The sequence below is a fragment of the Microcaecilia unicolor genome, chromosome 3 (genome assembly GCF_901765095.1).
Source record: "Microcaecilia unicolor chromosome 3, aMicUni1.1, whole genome shotgun sequence".
Lineage (NCBI taxonomy): Eukaryota > Metazoa > Chordata > Amphibia > Gymnophiona > Siphonopidae > Microcaecilia > Microcaecilia unicolor.
This window is the reverse complement of record NC_044033.1, coordinates 193,490,740-193,506,277: the sequence shown is the minus strand read 5'-3', so window position 1 is coordinate 193,506,277 and position 15,538 is coordinate 193,490,740. Positions and strand designations below refer to the sequence as shown.

The 15,538-nt window shown below is 46.2% G+C and overlaps 1 protein-coding gene across 1 annotated transcript in view; it reads left to right on the top strand.

The window, feature by feature from the left end:
• Positions 1-15,538, top strand: part of C3 (complement C3) — a 102,458-nt gene that overhangs the window by 41,677 nt on the left and 45,243 nt on the right. Inside the window, exons 16-24 of the mRNA XM_030196876.1 lie at positions 1,112-1,183; positions 2,773-2,967; positions 3,056-3,167; positions 3,609-3,694; positions 5,643-5,782; positions 7,133-7,345; positions 9,127-9,193; positions 13,345-13,431; positions 14,687-14,890. Of these exons, the coding sequence (XP_030052736.1) occupies positions 1,112-1,183; positions 2,773-2,967; positions 3,056-3,167; positions 3,609-3,694; positions 5,643-5,782; positions 7,133-7,345; positions 9,127-9,193; positions 13,345-13,431; positions 14,687-14,890 (1,176 nt within the window). The remainder of the gene's footprint in view (positions 1-1,111; positions 1,184-2,772; positions 2,968-3,055; positions 3,168-3,608; positions 3,695-5,642; positions 5,783-7,132; positions 7,346-9,126; positions 9,194-13,344; positions 13,432-14,686; positions 14,891-15,538) is intronic.

Genomic DNA, 15,538 nt, shown 5'->3' with positions numbered 1-15,538 from the left:
ACACAGAGAGTACATGCACGAGGATGCTCAGATACATGGTGACACATAGAGAGTGCATACACGAGGATGCACAGATACATGGTGACATATACACACTGAGATTCCTAGCAAAGGGAGTGTATGCACGAGGACACAGATACATGGTGACGCATACACAGAGAGTACATGCACGAGGATGCTCAGATACATGGTGACACATAGAGAGTGCATACACGAGGATGCTCAGATACATGGTGACACATACACAGATAGTGCATGCACGAGGATGCTCAGATACATGGTGACACATACACACTGAGATTCTTAGCAAAGGGAGTGTATGCACGAGGACACCGATACATGGTGACACATACACATGGAGATGCTTAGCTCAGAGAGTGCATGCAAGAGGATGCTCAGATACATGGTGACATACACAGTGCATACTTGAGGATGATCAGATACATGGTGACACAGAGTGCATGCTCGAGGATGCTCGGATACATGGTGACACATACACAGAGAATGCATACACAAGGATGCTCAGTTCCACATAAATACATACACACTGTGATTCCTAGCAAAGATTGAATGTGTGCACGAGGATGCTCAGATGCACATAAACACGTACATACTGTGATTACTAGCAAAAAGAAATAGTGTGCATCAGGATCCACAGATCATATTACACGTACAGCCTGAGATACCTAGCAAAGAGGGAATGAGTGCACGAGGACGCTCTGATGCACATAACACCTAAGACACTGAGATTCCTGGCAAAGAGGGAGTGAGTGCATGAGGACGCTCTGATGCACATAACACCTAAGATGCTGAGATTCCTGGCAAAGAGGGAATGAGTGCACGAGGACGCTCCGATGCACATAACACCTAAGACACTGAGATTCCTGGCAAAGAGGGAGTGAGTGCACGAGGCCGCTCTGATGCACATAACACCTAGACACTGAGATTCCTTGCAAAGAGGGAGTGAGTGCACGAGGATGCTCTGATGCCCATAACATGTGTACACTGAGATTTCCATGAGAGAGAGTATGTCAGTATGACTCAGAGCCAGATCTATCTCCAAGCCAGTGACTTTCCTCTCACATAAAAATTTATTGTCCTTCCTCTCCAGATCCATCATGTCCACAAGCAGCGAAACGCAAGCGACGCTCAGTTCAGCTTATGGAAGCAAAGGCCAATAAAGGTGAATGTTCAAGTGAAACAGACAGAGCAATTGATAGCTTGCAATGTGTGTGCCTGAAGTTTACCTGTTCAGTGGTAAGGCTGTGTGTTTCTGTGTGTGTATAACTCTTGCATTACTAATGCATGAATGTTTACTTTTTCTATGGTAGAGCTGTGTGTGTGTGTGCAAGTGTAAATGTTTTAGAAGTGGCATTATATGAGAACTCTTATGGAGACGGACCTTGATACAGCTATTGTTTTGAAATGTGAATACATATCGGTGATGATGTGTCTCCTGTTAGGATTTATATACCCCTCTGATGGAAGATTCTGAAACACTCCTTTCCATGTGTAAGTTCTAACACCTTGTTACATGTATGTTAAGTTCTAAAACACCGTGTTACACATATGGAAGTTCTGAAACACTCCTTTCCATGTGTAAGTTGTAACACCGTGTGAAACGTATGGAAGTTCTGAAGCACTGTATGACACACGTAAGTAGTCCAGTTTCCTCTTTGCGGGTTTTCCCACGTGTATTTGTAAAATGGCTGCTCCCATTGCACATTCTGCCACACACATGCCGTCCTGCATCCAATTTAGTAAAGGTTTGACGTCAACGGATGCGTTTCTACAAATATCACCGAAAGCTATCACGGCCTAACCTCAAAGTATCATTTCTGATTTCTACGTTCTGTCTAAAATGCAGAATAATAGATAATGCCTGACAATACTAGCAGTTTTTCTGTAAGCGTCCACACATTCACAGAGAAAAACAACGCCAAAATAGAACCTCTCAGCACTGATTCTATCTATTTTGGTGATAACTTTTTACCAATGGCATTTTCCAGTTTGTCAAGTACCAAGATTGTATTGTTTTCCTCTGCGATTGTGTAGACACTTATAGAAAAATTGCCAGTATTGTCAGTGGTGTACCAAGGTGGGGGCGGTCCGCCCCGGGTGCACGCCACTGGAGGGGGGTGCCGCGGTGCGCGCCTGTCAGCTGAGTTCGCTGAGTTCGCTAACTTCGCTGCAGCTCCCTCTGCCCCGGAACAGGTTACTTCCTGTTCCGGCCGGGGCAGAGGGAGCTGCAGCGAAGTTAGCGAACTCAGCTGACAGGCGCGCGCCGCGGCACCCCCTCCAGCAGCATGCACCCAGGGGGGGTGTCATTTCGCCGGGGGGGGGGGGGGGGGCGCCGCGCTGCACCTGGGGGGGGCGCATTGGCGTTCTGCCCCGGGTGTCATGTCGGCTAGGATCGCCACTGAGTATTGTCAAGCCTAATCTATTATTCTGCAACATACAAGAAACTCAGGACGTTTTTGACCCCTGGCGCAGGTGGACTCTTGTCAAAACAGGGCCTGTGTCGAGTCATTTTTTGGGGAATAATTTTCATTCGCTGTCCCAGTCCTCAAGGTCCCTTGTCTGCTTGCTTTGGTTTGTATACTCTTTGTTCCTCTTTTGTTTTCTGCTCAGGTTCTGGGCCAGGAAACTATTCAGAAAGTTTAACTCTGTAAATAAAAGGTAACCTTGTTAACGCCTGGTACAGAATGAGCGCTCTTCCCGTGTACAAATGATCTGAAAGCTCTAACAGACCCATCCGATTTTCACTTCCAGCCATGACATACAAGGACACAGACAGGAAATGCTGCGAAGACGGGATGAATGAGAACATGATGGGTTATAGCTGTGAGAAACGCTCCAAATACATCCATAACACTGCCGCGTGCATCGCTGCTTTCCTGGACTGCTGTACCTACATTGAAAAATTGCGCAGTGAAATGAAACGCAGCCATACTGTGTTAGGAAGAAGTAAGTAACGCAGGGTCCGTCGCTGAGGGAAGACGGACAAAAGAAAAGCCAGGTTCGAACTGCTGCATCTTTGGTTTCTTCTCCTCAGGTGACATTGATGAAAGTTACTTACCAGAACAAGATATCATGTCCCGAACTGAGTTTCCAGAGAGCTGGTTCTGGAGGGTGGAGCATCTGATCGATGCACCAGATAAGGATGGGTGAGAACGCACGTTCACGCTCTGTGTCGATGAAGCTACAAAGTAGTAAATTTAATATGAATCAGAGAAAATTTTTCTTCACTCAACGTGTAATTAAACTCTGGATTTCGTTGCCAGAGAATGTGGTAAAGGCGGTTACCTTGGCGGGGTTTAAAAAAAGGTCTGGACTGCTTCCTAAAGGAAAAGTCCATAGACCATTATTAAAATGGACGGGGAAAATCCACTGCATATTTCTGGGATAAGCAGCATAAAATGTATTGAGCTTTTCTGGGATCTTGCCAGGTACTTGTGACCTGGATTGCCTACTGTTGGAAACAGGATGCTGGGCTTGATGGACCTTTGGTCTGTCCCAGTGTGGCAATACTTATGTACTTATGTGTCCGCATTCAGCTTTCTTTTCTGTGAGAACATTGTAAAGATCATGTCTCTTATTCCATTTAGACTTTCCACTAAAACCCTGAATGTTTTCCTGAAGGATTCAATTACCACGTGGGAGGTGCTAGCTGTGAGCCTCTCAGAAAATAAAGGTGAGCAAAGTTTTTGTCTGTGAATAGCAGGGGCGTATCTGAGGTTCGGCGGTAGGGGGGGCAGGGGCTAGAGTGACGGGGCACATTATAGCCCCCCCGGCCGCCGCCCCCCTACCGCCGTGAACCCTCTCCTACCGCCGTGAACCCTCCCCCGCCTACCACCGTCACCTACCCCCGCCGAGGTCCGCTTCCTCCGGTCCGGTGCCTTTAAAAGTATTACTTCAGCTGGCCCCCAACCCCCGCCAGCCCAGCCAAGGTCTTGTTTTAAGAAGTTCTTCCATCCTCGTGCTATTGAAAACTGCCTGCCTGCATCCCTTCCAGTTTCGGACTGAGTCTGACGTCGTTGTCCTGCAGATGACCATTCAGAAATTGCAGTAGGAGACGAGAAGTCAAATCCAGTCAGAAGCAGTGACTGAATGGCTCTTCCCTCTTCACTGGCCAATTTCCCTTCTCCTGTGCTTATGGGGCAGGCCAGTAAGACAGAATAAGCAGGGATGTCTCAGGCTGTGCCCAGGAATCAACCACTGGTCAGAGAGCAGCGGGCAGTCCCACATTGTTCAAAGCGTTAGTCAGGTCCATGATGGTGGAGGAGGTTGAGGGCGTGGTTCAAGGTGCTGTCATTTCCTCCTGCTTCTGGTCCGAAGAGTTTGGGACTGGGCTGCAGAGGGACTTGGGGAGATTGATGTGCAGCTGAGTAAAAGAGGTCTTTGTAAGAAAAGCTGGGGAGGGGGTATGTGAAAGAGGGCTATGGGGGAGGGGAGAGGAAGGATGGCTGTGTGGATATTGGCACCTGGGATGGGGCATCCAGAACACCTGGGCAGGTGACAGTAAGCAGTCATGGTTCTTCCTGGGAGAGGAGGGAACTCTCCATCCTTGTCCTCTCTCCTCCGGAGGTCAACTATAGTCATTGGACATAAGCCCCAGCCAGCGCAAAGGTTAGGAGTGGGGTCAAGTTGGAGGAGAGTCAGCGTGGGGGGGGGGGGGGGGGGGTAGCCAGGCGACTTGTCCTTGTTTCCCTTCTTGCTACCATGGACCCAGATGCTTCCCAGGAACCAGCGGCTTGCATCACATGGCAGCCCCTCAACCCAGACCTCCCACCTCCACCCCTCAGTCCCGGGGTCTACTGTGCTGTTCGCCCACACTATAGTCCATCCATTGGCAGGTGCCCCCATTCTATCCCCTTTTTCTTCCTTTCCTTGTCCCTGTCCTTGGCATCTTTCTTTCTGCTGATAGGTCCTGGGTCCTATTCCGGTAACGGAATTCAAGCATGCGTGGGATAAACATAAAGGAATCCTGTGCAGAAGGAATGGATCCTCAGAAGCTTAGCCGAGATTGGGAGGCGGGGCTGGTGTTTGGGTGGTGGGGCTAGTTCTGGGCAAGACTTCTACGGTCTGTGTCCTGAAAATGGCAGATACAAATCAAGGTAAGGTATACATAAGAAGTAGCACATATGAGTTTATCTTGTTGGGCAGACTAGATGGACCGTGCAGGTCTTTTTCTGCCGTCATCTACTATGTATGTTAGGTCCTGGGTCCTCACCAAGAGATATCAAAGTGGTTTGTTGCTCCTGTGGCTTTTCTTCTGTTTTGCTGGTGGGGGTTGGGGTCTCTGTCGGCACAGTGAAGGTAGCACCACCCCGGGGCTTCTGTTTTATTTGTGTTGTAGGGTTGGGTTCCTGTGGCATTATCTTACTGCCGGCTTCTCTTCTGATGGCAGGGTGGACAGTCCGCTGATGTTTGTTCCCAGTTCTTTCAGCAAAAAAACAAATTAAGATAGACAGAAAACCAGACAAACGGACGGGATGAATCTTTCCTATAAAATAACCTTCGCAATTGATTTGGTTCCCGCTGACGAGATCCACTCACAAACTTAGGAACCGGAGGGATAAAGGGGGGAGGGGGAAGGAATTGCTTCTAGACAGAAACATGTTTCCCTTGTCGCTGAGTAGGTATCTGTGTGGCCGACCCCTATGAAATCACAGTCATGAAGGATTTTTTCATCGATCTGCGAATGCCTTACTCGGTTGTCCGGAATGAACAAGTGGAAGTCCGCGCTGTGCTCTACAACTATGCCGAGGATAAGATTAAGGTATGTTTGTTTAATTAATTAATAACTCTTCTATCTTGACAAAACTCACCAAAGCTATTCAAGGCAGTTTACAATCCTGCAGAAAGAAAGAAGACAATTAAGAGTCTGTATAGTCCACTGGTGAATCGGATGTCATGTCAGTATTAAGTTTTGACCTGTTGATCAGCGTAATAGTTGGCAAAAGACCCGTCCAGTCTGTAACAAACATTTCTGTCCGCACTGGTATATCGTCCTGCTGCCAGGCACAGAGTGTGACGCTGGAGACACAGTGGTCGTTTATCCAGGGCAGGCTTTGCTATCTCCCCCTCCTCTACCAGCTTCCGAAAATGATTAAGCGAGTAATAGGACAGGAGGAAGAGCTGTCTGCATACACTACCCCAGCTTCTAAAAGAGAAAGTGTGTACAGAGGTTTCCTGTCAGATTACCCCGTGGAAGGGGCATGCGCACATGTAACCCCAATGTGTAACACACACAACGTTTTCATTTACACATCTGTTTTCTATGGTAGATGCACAAGTTCAAACTCTTCCCTGACTCTGCTCCCAGGAATTCCTCCACTCAGGTCAGCTAAATGTATTTGCACACAGGCTGCGACTGAATAAAGTCAGGATAATTTGAAAATGTCATTTAAACGACCATTTCATGTAGCATTCTCTAAAGCATGTTTTACACATGGAAAATTGTTATGAAAGTGTGGGGTATGCTTGCATGGAAAGTGGATGATTTGCAAGCTAGCAACCCCCTCCGTGCACCCTGTACGTGGCATCCCCAAGTGCGACGTCTTTATAAAATACAGATGTGCACAGGGAACTTGCACAAGTTTACATCATCTCAGAGCTGGTGTAAGGATTTGTGCGCTACTGCGTCTGCCTCTGGGTGTTTTATTAAACAGGTTCCTTTCTGGACATTTGTTTCAGAAATCGTTCACAGCCGTTGCTCCCCAGGTTAGCTAAATCCCATGTCTCCACTGCTCTCTCTGGGGACTGAGCCTATTCCAAGTCTGTTTATGTACGAGAACTAGTAAAGGGTTCAGGGAAGGGTGACAAAAGGGACAAGGAGCTGGAAAGTTAAACGGGTTAGGGCTCTTCAGCCTGGAGAAGACACAGCCGAGAGGGGAGGTGAGGAAAGTTCATAAAATCATGAGTGGGGAGGGACAGAGAAACAGGGAATGGGTTGTTTAACCCTTCCAAACACAAAAACGAGAGACCACGGCATGAAACCAATGACCAAAAGATGAAAACTAATTTAGGAAAATCTGGTTTCCTTTGGATTCTTCCACACCCGTCCTTGAGATCTTTTATCTGGACAATTCTTCTCTACCAATACCATCTCCCCCTGTCCCCTCCGCAGGTTCGCGTTGAGCTGTTATACAATGAAGCTTTCTGTAGCGCTTCTACTGCCAAAAAGAAGTATAGACAGGAAATCGAGATAAGAGCAAAATCGTCCCGTGTTTTGCCCTTCATCATCATCCCTCTGCAGCTGGGACTGCACGACATTGAGGTCAAGGCTGCTGTGTATGGTGCTCTTCTTTCGGATGGTGTGAGGAAACAGCTGAAGGTTGTGGTAAGTAGGCCAAATGTCCTAAATTATGTAAATGTAGACATGGGCCTCAGCGCTTGCCCTGTGTTGGATTCCTTAATATTTCATGGAACATCCCAGAGTTGAAGGGAGATCTGACATTTTTCTGCTGAAGATTAAATGCTAGGGTTAAAAGACTTATTTTAAAAATTGTAAATTACTTATATTAATTTTAATAATGATGATCTTAAAGTTAATCGCTTACGCTTCTGCTGCTGTTGTACAACATAGGGTAAATTTTCAATGGGGTTTAAGCACATGGAAGATGCTCCTGCCAGGGCCAGCTCAGGGGAATGTGGTGCTCTGAGCCAACTTTTTCATTGCCCCCCCCCCCCCCCCCCCCGAAATTTGGTGTCTCACCCTCCATTCTCCCCTCACCTGTGATCCAGTATCTTTCCTATTCTCTCAAGTCTCCCCCTTCTGCTGGACCAGGTAAAGTACTGGCTCAGGGAACCCGTGATAAATACAGGTTATTTTACTGTTAACCCCAGTTATTAGTAAATAGATCTTACTGCATAAAATGGGACCTATGCTAAAATAGCACCAGTTAGTGGTAAAATAACCCGATCAACGGGAGCCCAGATTGATAACTTCCCTCTTTAGTGTGAAGTTTCAGTGTCTGGTAACCAGAGCTGATATTGTGATGTCATAATGCCTCATTCCACCAATGAAAGCCAACCTCTTCAGTGATGTCACAATGGCTTGATTGTCCTGTACTTGGCTCACTTTTATTACATAGAGCAATGATTCTGGTTTCTAGACACATTTCTTCTTTCTTTAATTAAGGGGGGAAGTTATCAGTGTGGGCTCCAGTTAAGACGGGTTATATTACTGTTAACCCCACTTATTAGAAACTAGGTCTCACTGCATAAAATGGGACCTGTGTTAAAATAGCACCAGTTACTGGTAAAATAACCTGATTAACAGTAGCCCACATTGATAACCTGTCCCTCAGGCATGAATATTTTATGCCTGAACTATACTCTGCTATGCAGGTATTCTATAAGGAACAGGTGTCTTTCCTTTACAGAATAGTCTTCACATTGGTCCCCTTTATAGAATTAGCATGCAGTAAATGTCCTCAAAAGTAAACACAGTATGATCACCTTTACCCTGGGATAATGGCAGATTATAAATAATAGATCAAATATTGGGGCAACAGTCTGTTTCTACTACAAAATTTCAATAGCTCATGTTTTGCAGTGTGTGAGCAAGTTTACAATTCATACTCTGTCCCTAATTTTCAAAGAGAATTTTTCATTTAGCAACTCTCTGAAAATTAGCAGAAGTGCACATGCTAAAAACAGCTGATATTTGTCTGTGCGGCCAGTAAGGGGTTAAATACTGCGTGATCACATGTACGCACACTTTTCCCCCCTCTGACCTCATCACAGCATCAGAAACATTTTTTAAAATCTCTCCTAACAGTGTGGAACAACTGTTCAGGGACCTTTAGTGAGTCTGAGTGAGGGTAATTTCTCTCTGGGTTAATTGGTTCGGAAATTACTCGTCTGGAGCATTAGAGGTTCCCCGGCCAGTCAGTTTCTAAGACACCCACCATGAATGTGCATGAGACTTGCATACAGTAGAGACGGAGAAAATCTACCTCGTGCGTATTCATTGTGGTTCTGTTGAAAACCTTCCTGGTCTTGGGGTGGGGGTGGGGGTCCTCTGGGATTGTTCTAGGGCACCATCCACACCCAGCACTGTTCCTGTTCATTCCCCTCCCACGCCTTTCACCTTTACCGTGTTCTTCTGTCTTTTAGCCTGAAGGAATGAAAATATCAAAGACCATCAAATCTGTTGTCTTGGACCCAGTGAAGAAGGGACAAGGTGAGTGCTGAAATTACAGATCTGAGAGTATGAGTGTGATGAATAAGGGGCAGGTAGGAAGCTTGTCCGCCTGTAAAATTGCTCTCTCGCCCTGAGCACCTTCACCTGCTTCTTCTGCAGCCAGATTTTTCTTTCAAACATTGTGCTTCTATTGTAAAATTCAATGACAGTTTTAAAAACCCTGCATGAAACACATCACCCAGGAACCTCCCCTCCCCAACAGAGGCGTAGCTAGGTGGGGTGCAAGGGGAGCAGTCGCTCCCCCAAACACATTTTGAATAAAATGATGCCTATGTGGATCAGCCCTTCAGCTTCACACTGATGCCTATTTAACAAAAGGTCTGCTCCCTCTGACATCATAACCTGGCTAGGCTTCTGCTCCCCACCACAGCTTTACCAGGGCCGCCGAGAGGGGGGGGGGCAGGGGGGACAAAATTCCTCAGGGCCCGGGCCTCCAAGGGTGATAGTGTTAGTGAAGAAGATATTCAAACAGCAATTTCTTTTCTTAACAATAAATGCTGGTAGCCGTCCTTCCTTAGAAGGAAAAGAGAAACGTATGCTGAGGAATCGGTGAACAGCACATTTCTCTATTGAAAATCCTGTTCTTAAAAGAAACTAATTTTCTGTAAGCGGAGAAGTTGTATGGAAGAGGATGTTTGAGGATTCCTGCTGAGACTCCTGCAGAGTCAGGGAATGAGTATATAGACAGGCTTTTGCAGTGAGGGTTTCAAAATCATATTTTATTTTCCATTAGCTAATGCTTAACAGTGTCATAATCATTGTTTAGACAGGAACACCAGCAACCACACACATTTAGGGAGCAAAGGGACCCTTTTACTAAGCTACGTAAGGGTCTACACGTGTCCAATGCACATCCGTTCCAAGTTACCACCTGGCTACTGCGTGAGCTGGGCAGTAATTTAATTTTTTACACACGTCCACTACGCGTGCCAGAAAATATTTTTATTTTCTGGCGCATGGGCGGTAATCGGCATTTGAATGCGTGAGACCGTACTGCTAAGTCAATGGCTGGCGGTAAGTTCTCAGACCCAAAATGGATGCAAACCAATTTTCATTTTACCACATGTCCATTTTCGGTTTAAAAAAGGCATTTATTTTACAGGTGCACTGAAAAATGATTCTGCGTACGTCCAAAACATGCACATGCACTACCGCAGGCCATTTTTCAGCGCATCTTAATAAAAGGATCCCGTAGTCTCTCATTGATTTAAATTTAAAGATAGAAAGAGGTGCAAGAAGAAGAATAAAGCTTGAAGAAAGAATTTCAAGACAGTAAAAAAAAGAAGTAATTCAAGAAAGCAGGAAACAAATAAGTGGAAGAACTCGGCATTTACCTGGACATTTAATTTTTCCATAACTGATACAGAGAAAAGAAACTGAGCTCAACAAGTACACAGACTAAGACAAAGGGAAAAGTTACCTATTCTTTTGAGAACAAACATACACCAGTGAAAAACAGTAATTATATTCTGGTGTTGATAATTAATTAGAAACACATACCTGCGATTTCTAAAAGAAAAATTAGTTTATGTACACTGGATCCAGTATTAGTATAGAAAAAAAGTGAACATTGTAACAACTTTTAAAGTGTTAACATATTTTAAAACATTTTAACCTACTTTTTAATATTTTTAACTTTTTTAAACATTTTAAACTGGCTTTAACGGGGTTTTAAACATATTTGATGTATAACATAAAGTGCAATAAACAGCTATTTGCACTAATCAATTCAGTGTTACTTTATTTAACATCTACTTCTGTAACACACCATTAAAGACTCATGTAATATCTCTCTGATTCTTAAATCTAAAATTACCTAACATTCCTTCAGATTGCCCATCTGAACAAGGTTCGTTTATTTAATGTATTCCCATCACTCCTGAGGAACAAGATTTGGTCTCAGGTATATCAGTCTTTGTAGTAATTGAATTTTGGGTAACACTTGATTCCAGAAAGGCGGGGTTACATTATTGAAGAATGATGTCCAGAATAGTTGTGTAGTTGTTGGGCTGTTTGTGATTTTTGCTGCCATCTCTCTGAGGGCCAGATGCACAAAGTTTACAGTGCTACTCAGGGCCGTGCCAACACAGTAAGCGCGGTAAGTGCCGCAGGGGGGCGCCTGCCTTCAAGGGCGCTGCGCCGTCGAGCTGTATTTTAAAAAAAAACCTTACTCCTCTGCTCCATCCCCAATTCCCCGGCACTTTAAATTTACCTCGCTCCGCTTCCGACGTCTGCACAGCATCAGTGAAAGCGCTGCCTGTCTGATGTCTCTCCACCAGCCTTCCCTTCGCTCGTTTGTTCCCTCTGTGTCCCGCCTTCAAGGAAATGACATCAGAAGAAGGCGGGACACAGAGGGAATGAACAAACGAAGGGAAGTCTGGTGGAGAGACGTCAGACAGGCAGCGCTTTCACTGACGCTGCGCAGACGTTGGAGCCGGAGGCGGAGAGAGGTAAATTTAAAGCGCCGGGGAATCGGATGGAGTGGAGGAGGCTCAGGCCAAACCCAGCCATTTTCTCCATCGCGCCCCAGACAGCAGCTTGGGGGAGCAGCGCTCGGCTCTTTGGCACCGCCCAGCTCTTCACGTGCCTTGGAGCCAGGCAGGTCCGGGGGGGGCGCGCACACTGATAGTCTGCAGGGGGGCGCCAGAGACCCTAGGCACGGCCCTGGTGCTACTGATGTTTGCTTTAGGCTGGTTCTAGCCAGCCTAAAGCAAGCGGTTATTTAGCTAGTAATGCACAAAGGGATTTTCCTTGGCTCTAATGTGGCTGTTAGTAGCCACCGAGAACCCCATGCAAATGTATTCTAATGAGCTCATTCGTAATCTAACGTATATTCCACGGGATGCACAGCTCCAGAGTAGCCCTAATTTAATGAGCAAATTTTACAGCTTCTCTGGAGTTGTCGGAGAGGAGAGAGGCACAAGCAGGAAGCTATAAAGGCTGCCTGCTTGTGCTTCCTACCTCTCACCTCCTGGCGCCCCCCCCCCCTCCAAAAAATTTATTTTTTTAATTTCCCTGGTGCTTCAGTGGACCATGACATCCACCCTGCATCTTGTTTTCTTTATTTCCCTGGTAGTCCAGTGTACTGCAACCCCTCCGACCCCTGAACCTTTAAAAAACATTTTCCCTGGTGGTCTAGTGGATCGAACTCCTTCCTCTACGCGTGCACAACCCCCCTCCCGTATCCGACCCTACCCTGCCCCTCCCTGTACCTTTAGGTGGAGGCAGGAGGGCAGAAGCAACAGCTCCTCCCTCCTGCCAGCCCAAAACAAAATGGTGGCGCCCAGAATCTGCTCAGTGCATTCTGGGATGCACTGGGTGGGGCTAAACACCATATAAGGAAAAATTAACTCCTTATATGGTGTTTAGCCCTACCCAGTGCATCCCAGAATGCACTGGGCAGGGCCTGGTGAATGCCATTTTGTTCCTGGCGGACCCGAGGGAGGAACCATTGCTCCTGCCTCCACCTTGTTGTAGAGGGAGGGGTAGGGTGGGGATTGGGTACAGGAGGGTGTGTGTGGGAATGTACAGGGAAAGGAGTTCGATCCACTGGACTACCAGGGAAAATGTTTTTAAAAGGTTCGGGGGTTGTGGTGGGGGGGTCACGGTCCATTGGACCACCAGGGGAAGGGGTTCTGTTCACTGGACCATCATGGAAATGAAAAACAAAAAGGTTTGTGGGTTGAGGGGGGAGGTCGTGGTCTACTGGGAAAAAGATTGGGGTGGTTAGGGTCCACTGGACCACCAGGGTAAATTTAAAAAAAAAAAAGTATGGGGTCGGGGAGGTCTAGTGCATCAGAACTGTCAAATGGATTTGACAGCTTGCAAACAGCGAGGAAGCAAAAAGGGGGATCTGTGCAGCTCATTTGCATGCGATCCCCTTTGTGCATCGCTGGCTGTTAGCGATTATCGGGGCCTGAGAATGTTCATTCGCCTCTTCTCTTCTCAGATTTTAACACGTGGCCTCACTGCTGTGAGATTGGCAGCAACGTGTAGCTCCTTCCTTTGATGCTCTGTCCTCACTGATACGTTCATGAACGTAGAGTGGACGTGTGGCTTTTTTTTTTTTCTCTCTCTCAATTTGATGATCTTAAGACCTGTCACTTCAGAAAACCCCCCTTTCCTTTCAGATGGAGTCCAGGTGGAAAAGGTCACTGCACCAAAACTGCCAGATATTGTTCCGAAAACAGAAACTGAGACGATCGTCAGTGTCCAGGGTAAGAGAAGTTACATCTGAGGATAGATCAGAACAAATTCCTGATCATTTCTCTTAGGTCATAAAAAAATTGACTGGGGGGGGGGGGGGGGATTTTCATGCGGTTTAACTGGTTAATGTTGGGAATTAAGTGATCCTTTCATTGCTTAAATTGAGGTGTTCAAAGGGAAAAGAGCATCCCAGGGCTGTGGTTAGGGTCTGCAGTTAAACAGCTAATGTTGAATTTCAGTGCTGACCCACTAACATGGCTGCCCAACTTTTGGGAAATCAATTATAAGCTTAAATTAGCTAGATTTAAGGCAGTTTTCAGTAGAGATGTGGAGTCATTTCAAATGAAGGAACATCAGCAGAATTTCTAATGTCCATTTATTTCTTTTATAAATTGGAATGAGTTAATTACCAGTCTCCCCTCCTTAGACCCTCTTCTCACCCAACCAAAAGGGGGCCTGAGCGGGGGCAGGAGCAATCCACAGCTGCCTCTATCTGCTGGTGCCGGCTGAGGGATCCTGCCCCCTCTTTAATGGGTAAGTGGGGGAGCAGATGAGAGGGAACTGGGGGGGGGGGGGGAAGGGAGGGGGAGCAGACTACAAGGTTATGGCTTAAAATTGCTTTCAAGTAGGCAACCAAAGTCTGGCAGCTCACAGTACTTTGTAAATCTAGACGAGTACTCAAGTCTAGATTTTCAAAGTACTGTGAGCTCCCAGACACAGGCGAAGTAATGAAGGAATAGAGGTGGGTTTTTTTTTTTTTTTGGCAGGCTCCTGCTTTCTGGAATGATCTAAAGTGTAGACTACTACTTCCTCTTCTGGACTTCCATGATCTACCAAAGGAAATTAGGGGGGGTCTATTGAAAATCCACTATTTTAAATTGGCATTTAATCTGTAACCATCTGATAAATTCCTGCTGCGCTGATATTCAGAGGAAGTTCTGCATTTACTGGTGGGTGGTGACTCTAGAACTTGCTTATCTGAATATTTTCAGAAATGATGTGGAGAATGACAGGCCTTTTAAATCTGCATAATAATGGACCAGATTAGGGGAGGGGAAGAAGCGGAGTCAGGAATTATACATTTAGTAACTGAATAAGTTATCCATTGATATTTAAATCCAAGCTAATCCACTAGTTTGGGTCACCACTGAATGCGTGTATTCACGATAGCTCCGGCCCCGTATTTATAATCTCCTCATCTAAAAGACTGGTGCCCATCTTTGGGTGATATCTGTCCACGTCTGCTTTATTTTCTGTTGTTAACAGGAACTCAAATCTCGCTGATGGTTGAGAACTCCATCGATGGGGCAAATCTGAAGCATCTCATTCAAGTTCCTTCCGGCTGTGGGGAGCAGAACATGATATCGATGACCCCGGCTGTCATAACTACACATTACCTGGACAACACAGGACAGTGGGAAAAGCTTGGCGTCAATCGCAGGGCTGAAGCCATCAAGTATATTCAACAGGGTAATTGTCATGTTAAAAAAAAAAAAGCCTATAGACCACAGGGCCGATACTCAGATCGTGGGAGGGAGCCCGGCTAAGTCAGTTCGGATATTCAATGCCAGGCTGTTTCCGGTGCCCAGCGTTGAATATCTGGTTTATTTTTAGGCGGTTTTAAGTTAACCGACTACAGCGGCATTGGAAGATAGCCGGTTATCTTGAAACCGGCTAAAGATATACCAACTATTTAAGTGGCCCAATGTGGCCACTTTACAATAGCCAGGTATGAATTGAATATTTGAGGATAACCAGACGCTAACTGGGACTATTCAGCAGGAGATAACCATCTATCCTCCGCTGAGTATCGTCGGATAGTCGGTTAAATGATTTTCAATATCGTAGGACACGTTTCCAAGTGACACGAAGCATGTTTCATACAAAGATCAACATAAACTCTATCAAAAGTACTCCCAGCGCTGAAGTCACACCACCTGCTCCTTGTGTACACACCAGTAGCATAGCCATGGAAGGGGGGGGGTCTCTTAGGGGGCTTAGGCTTATGACGTTTGACCTCGGGGGGGGGGGCCTCCCCTTCAATTGTAACACCAGATCCATGGCTGGCAGGGATGCTTAAGCCCTGCTAACCCAAAGATTTGCAGCCCAAGCCCCTGC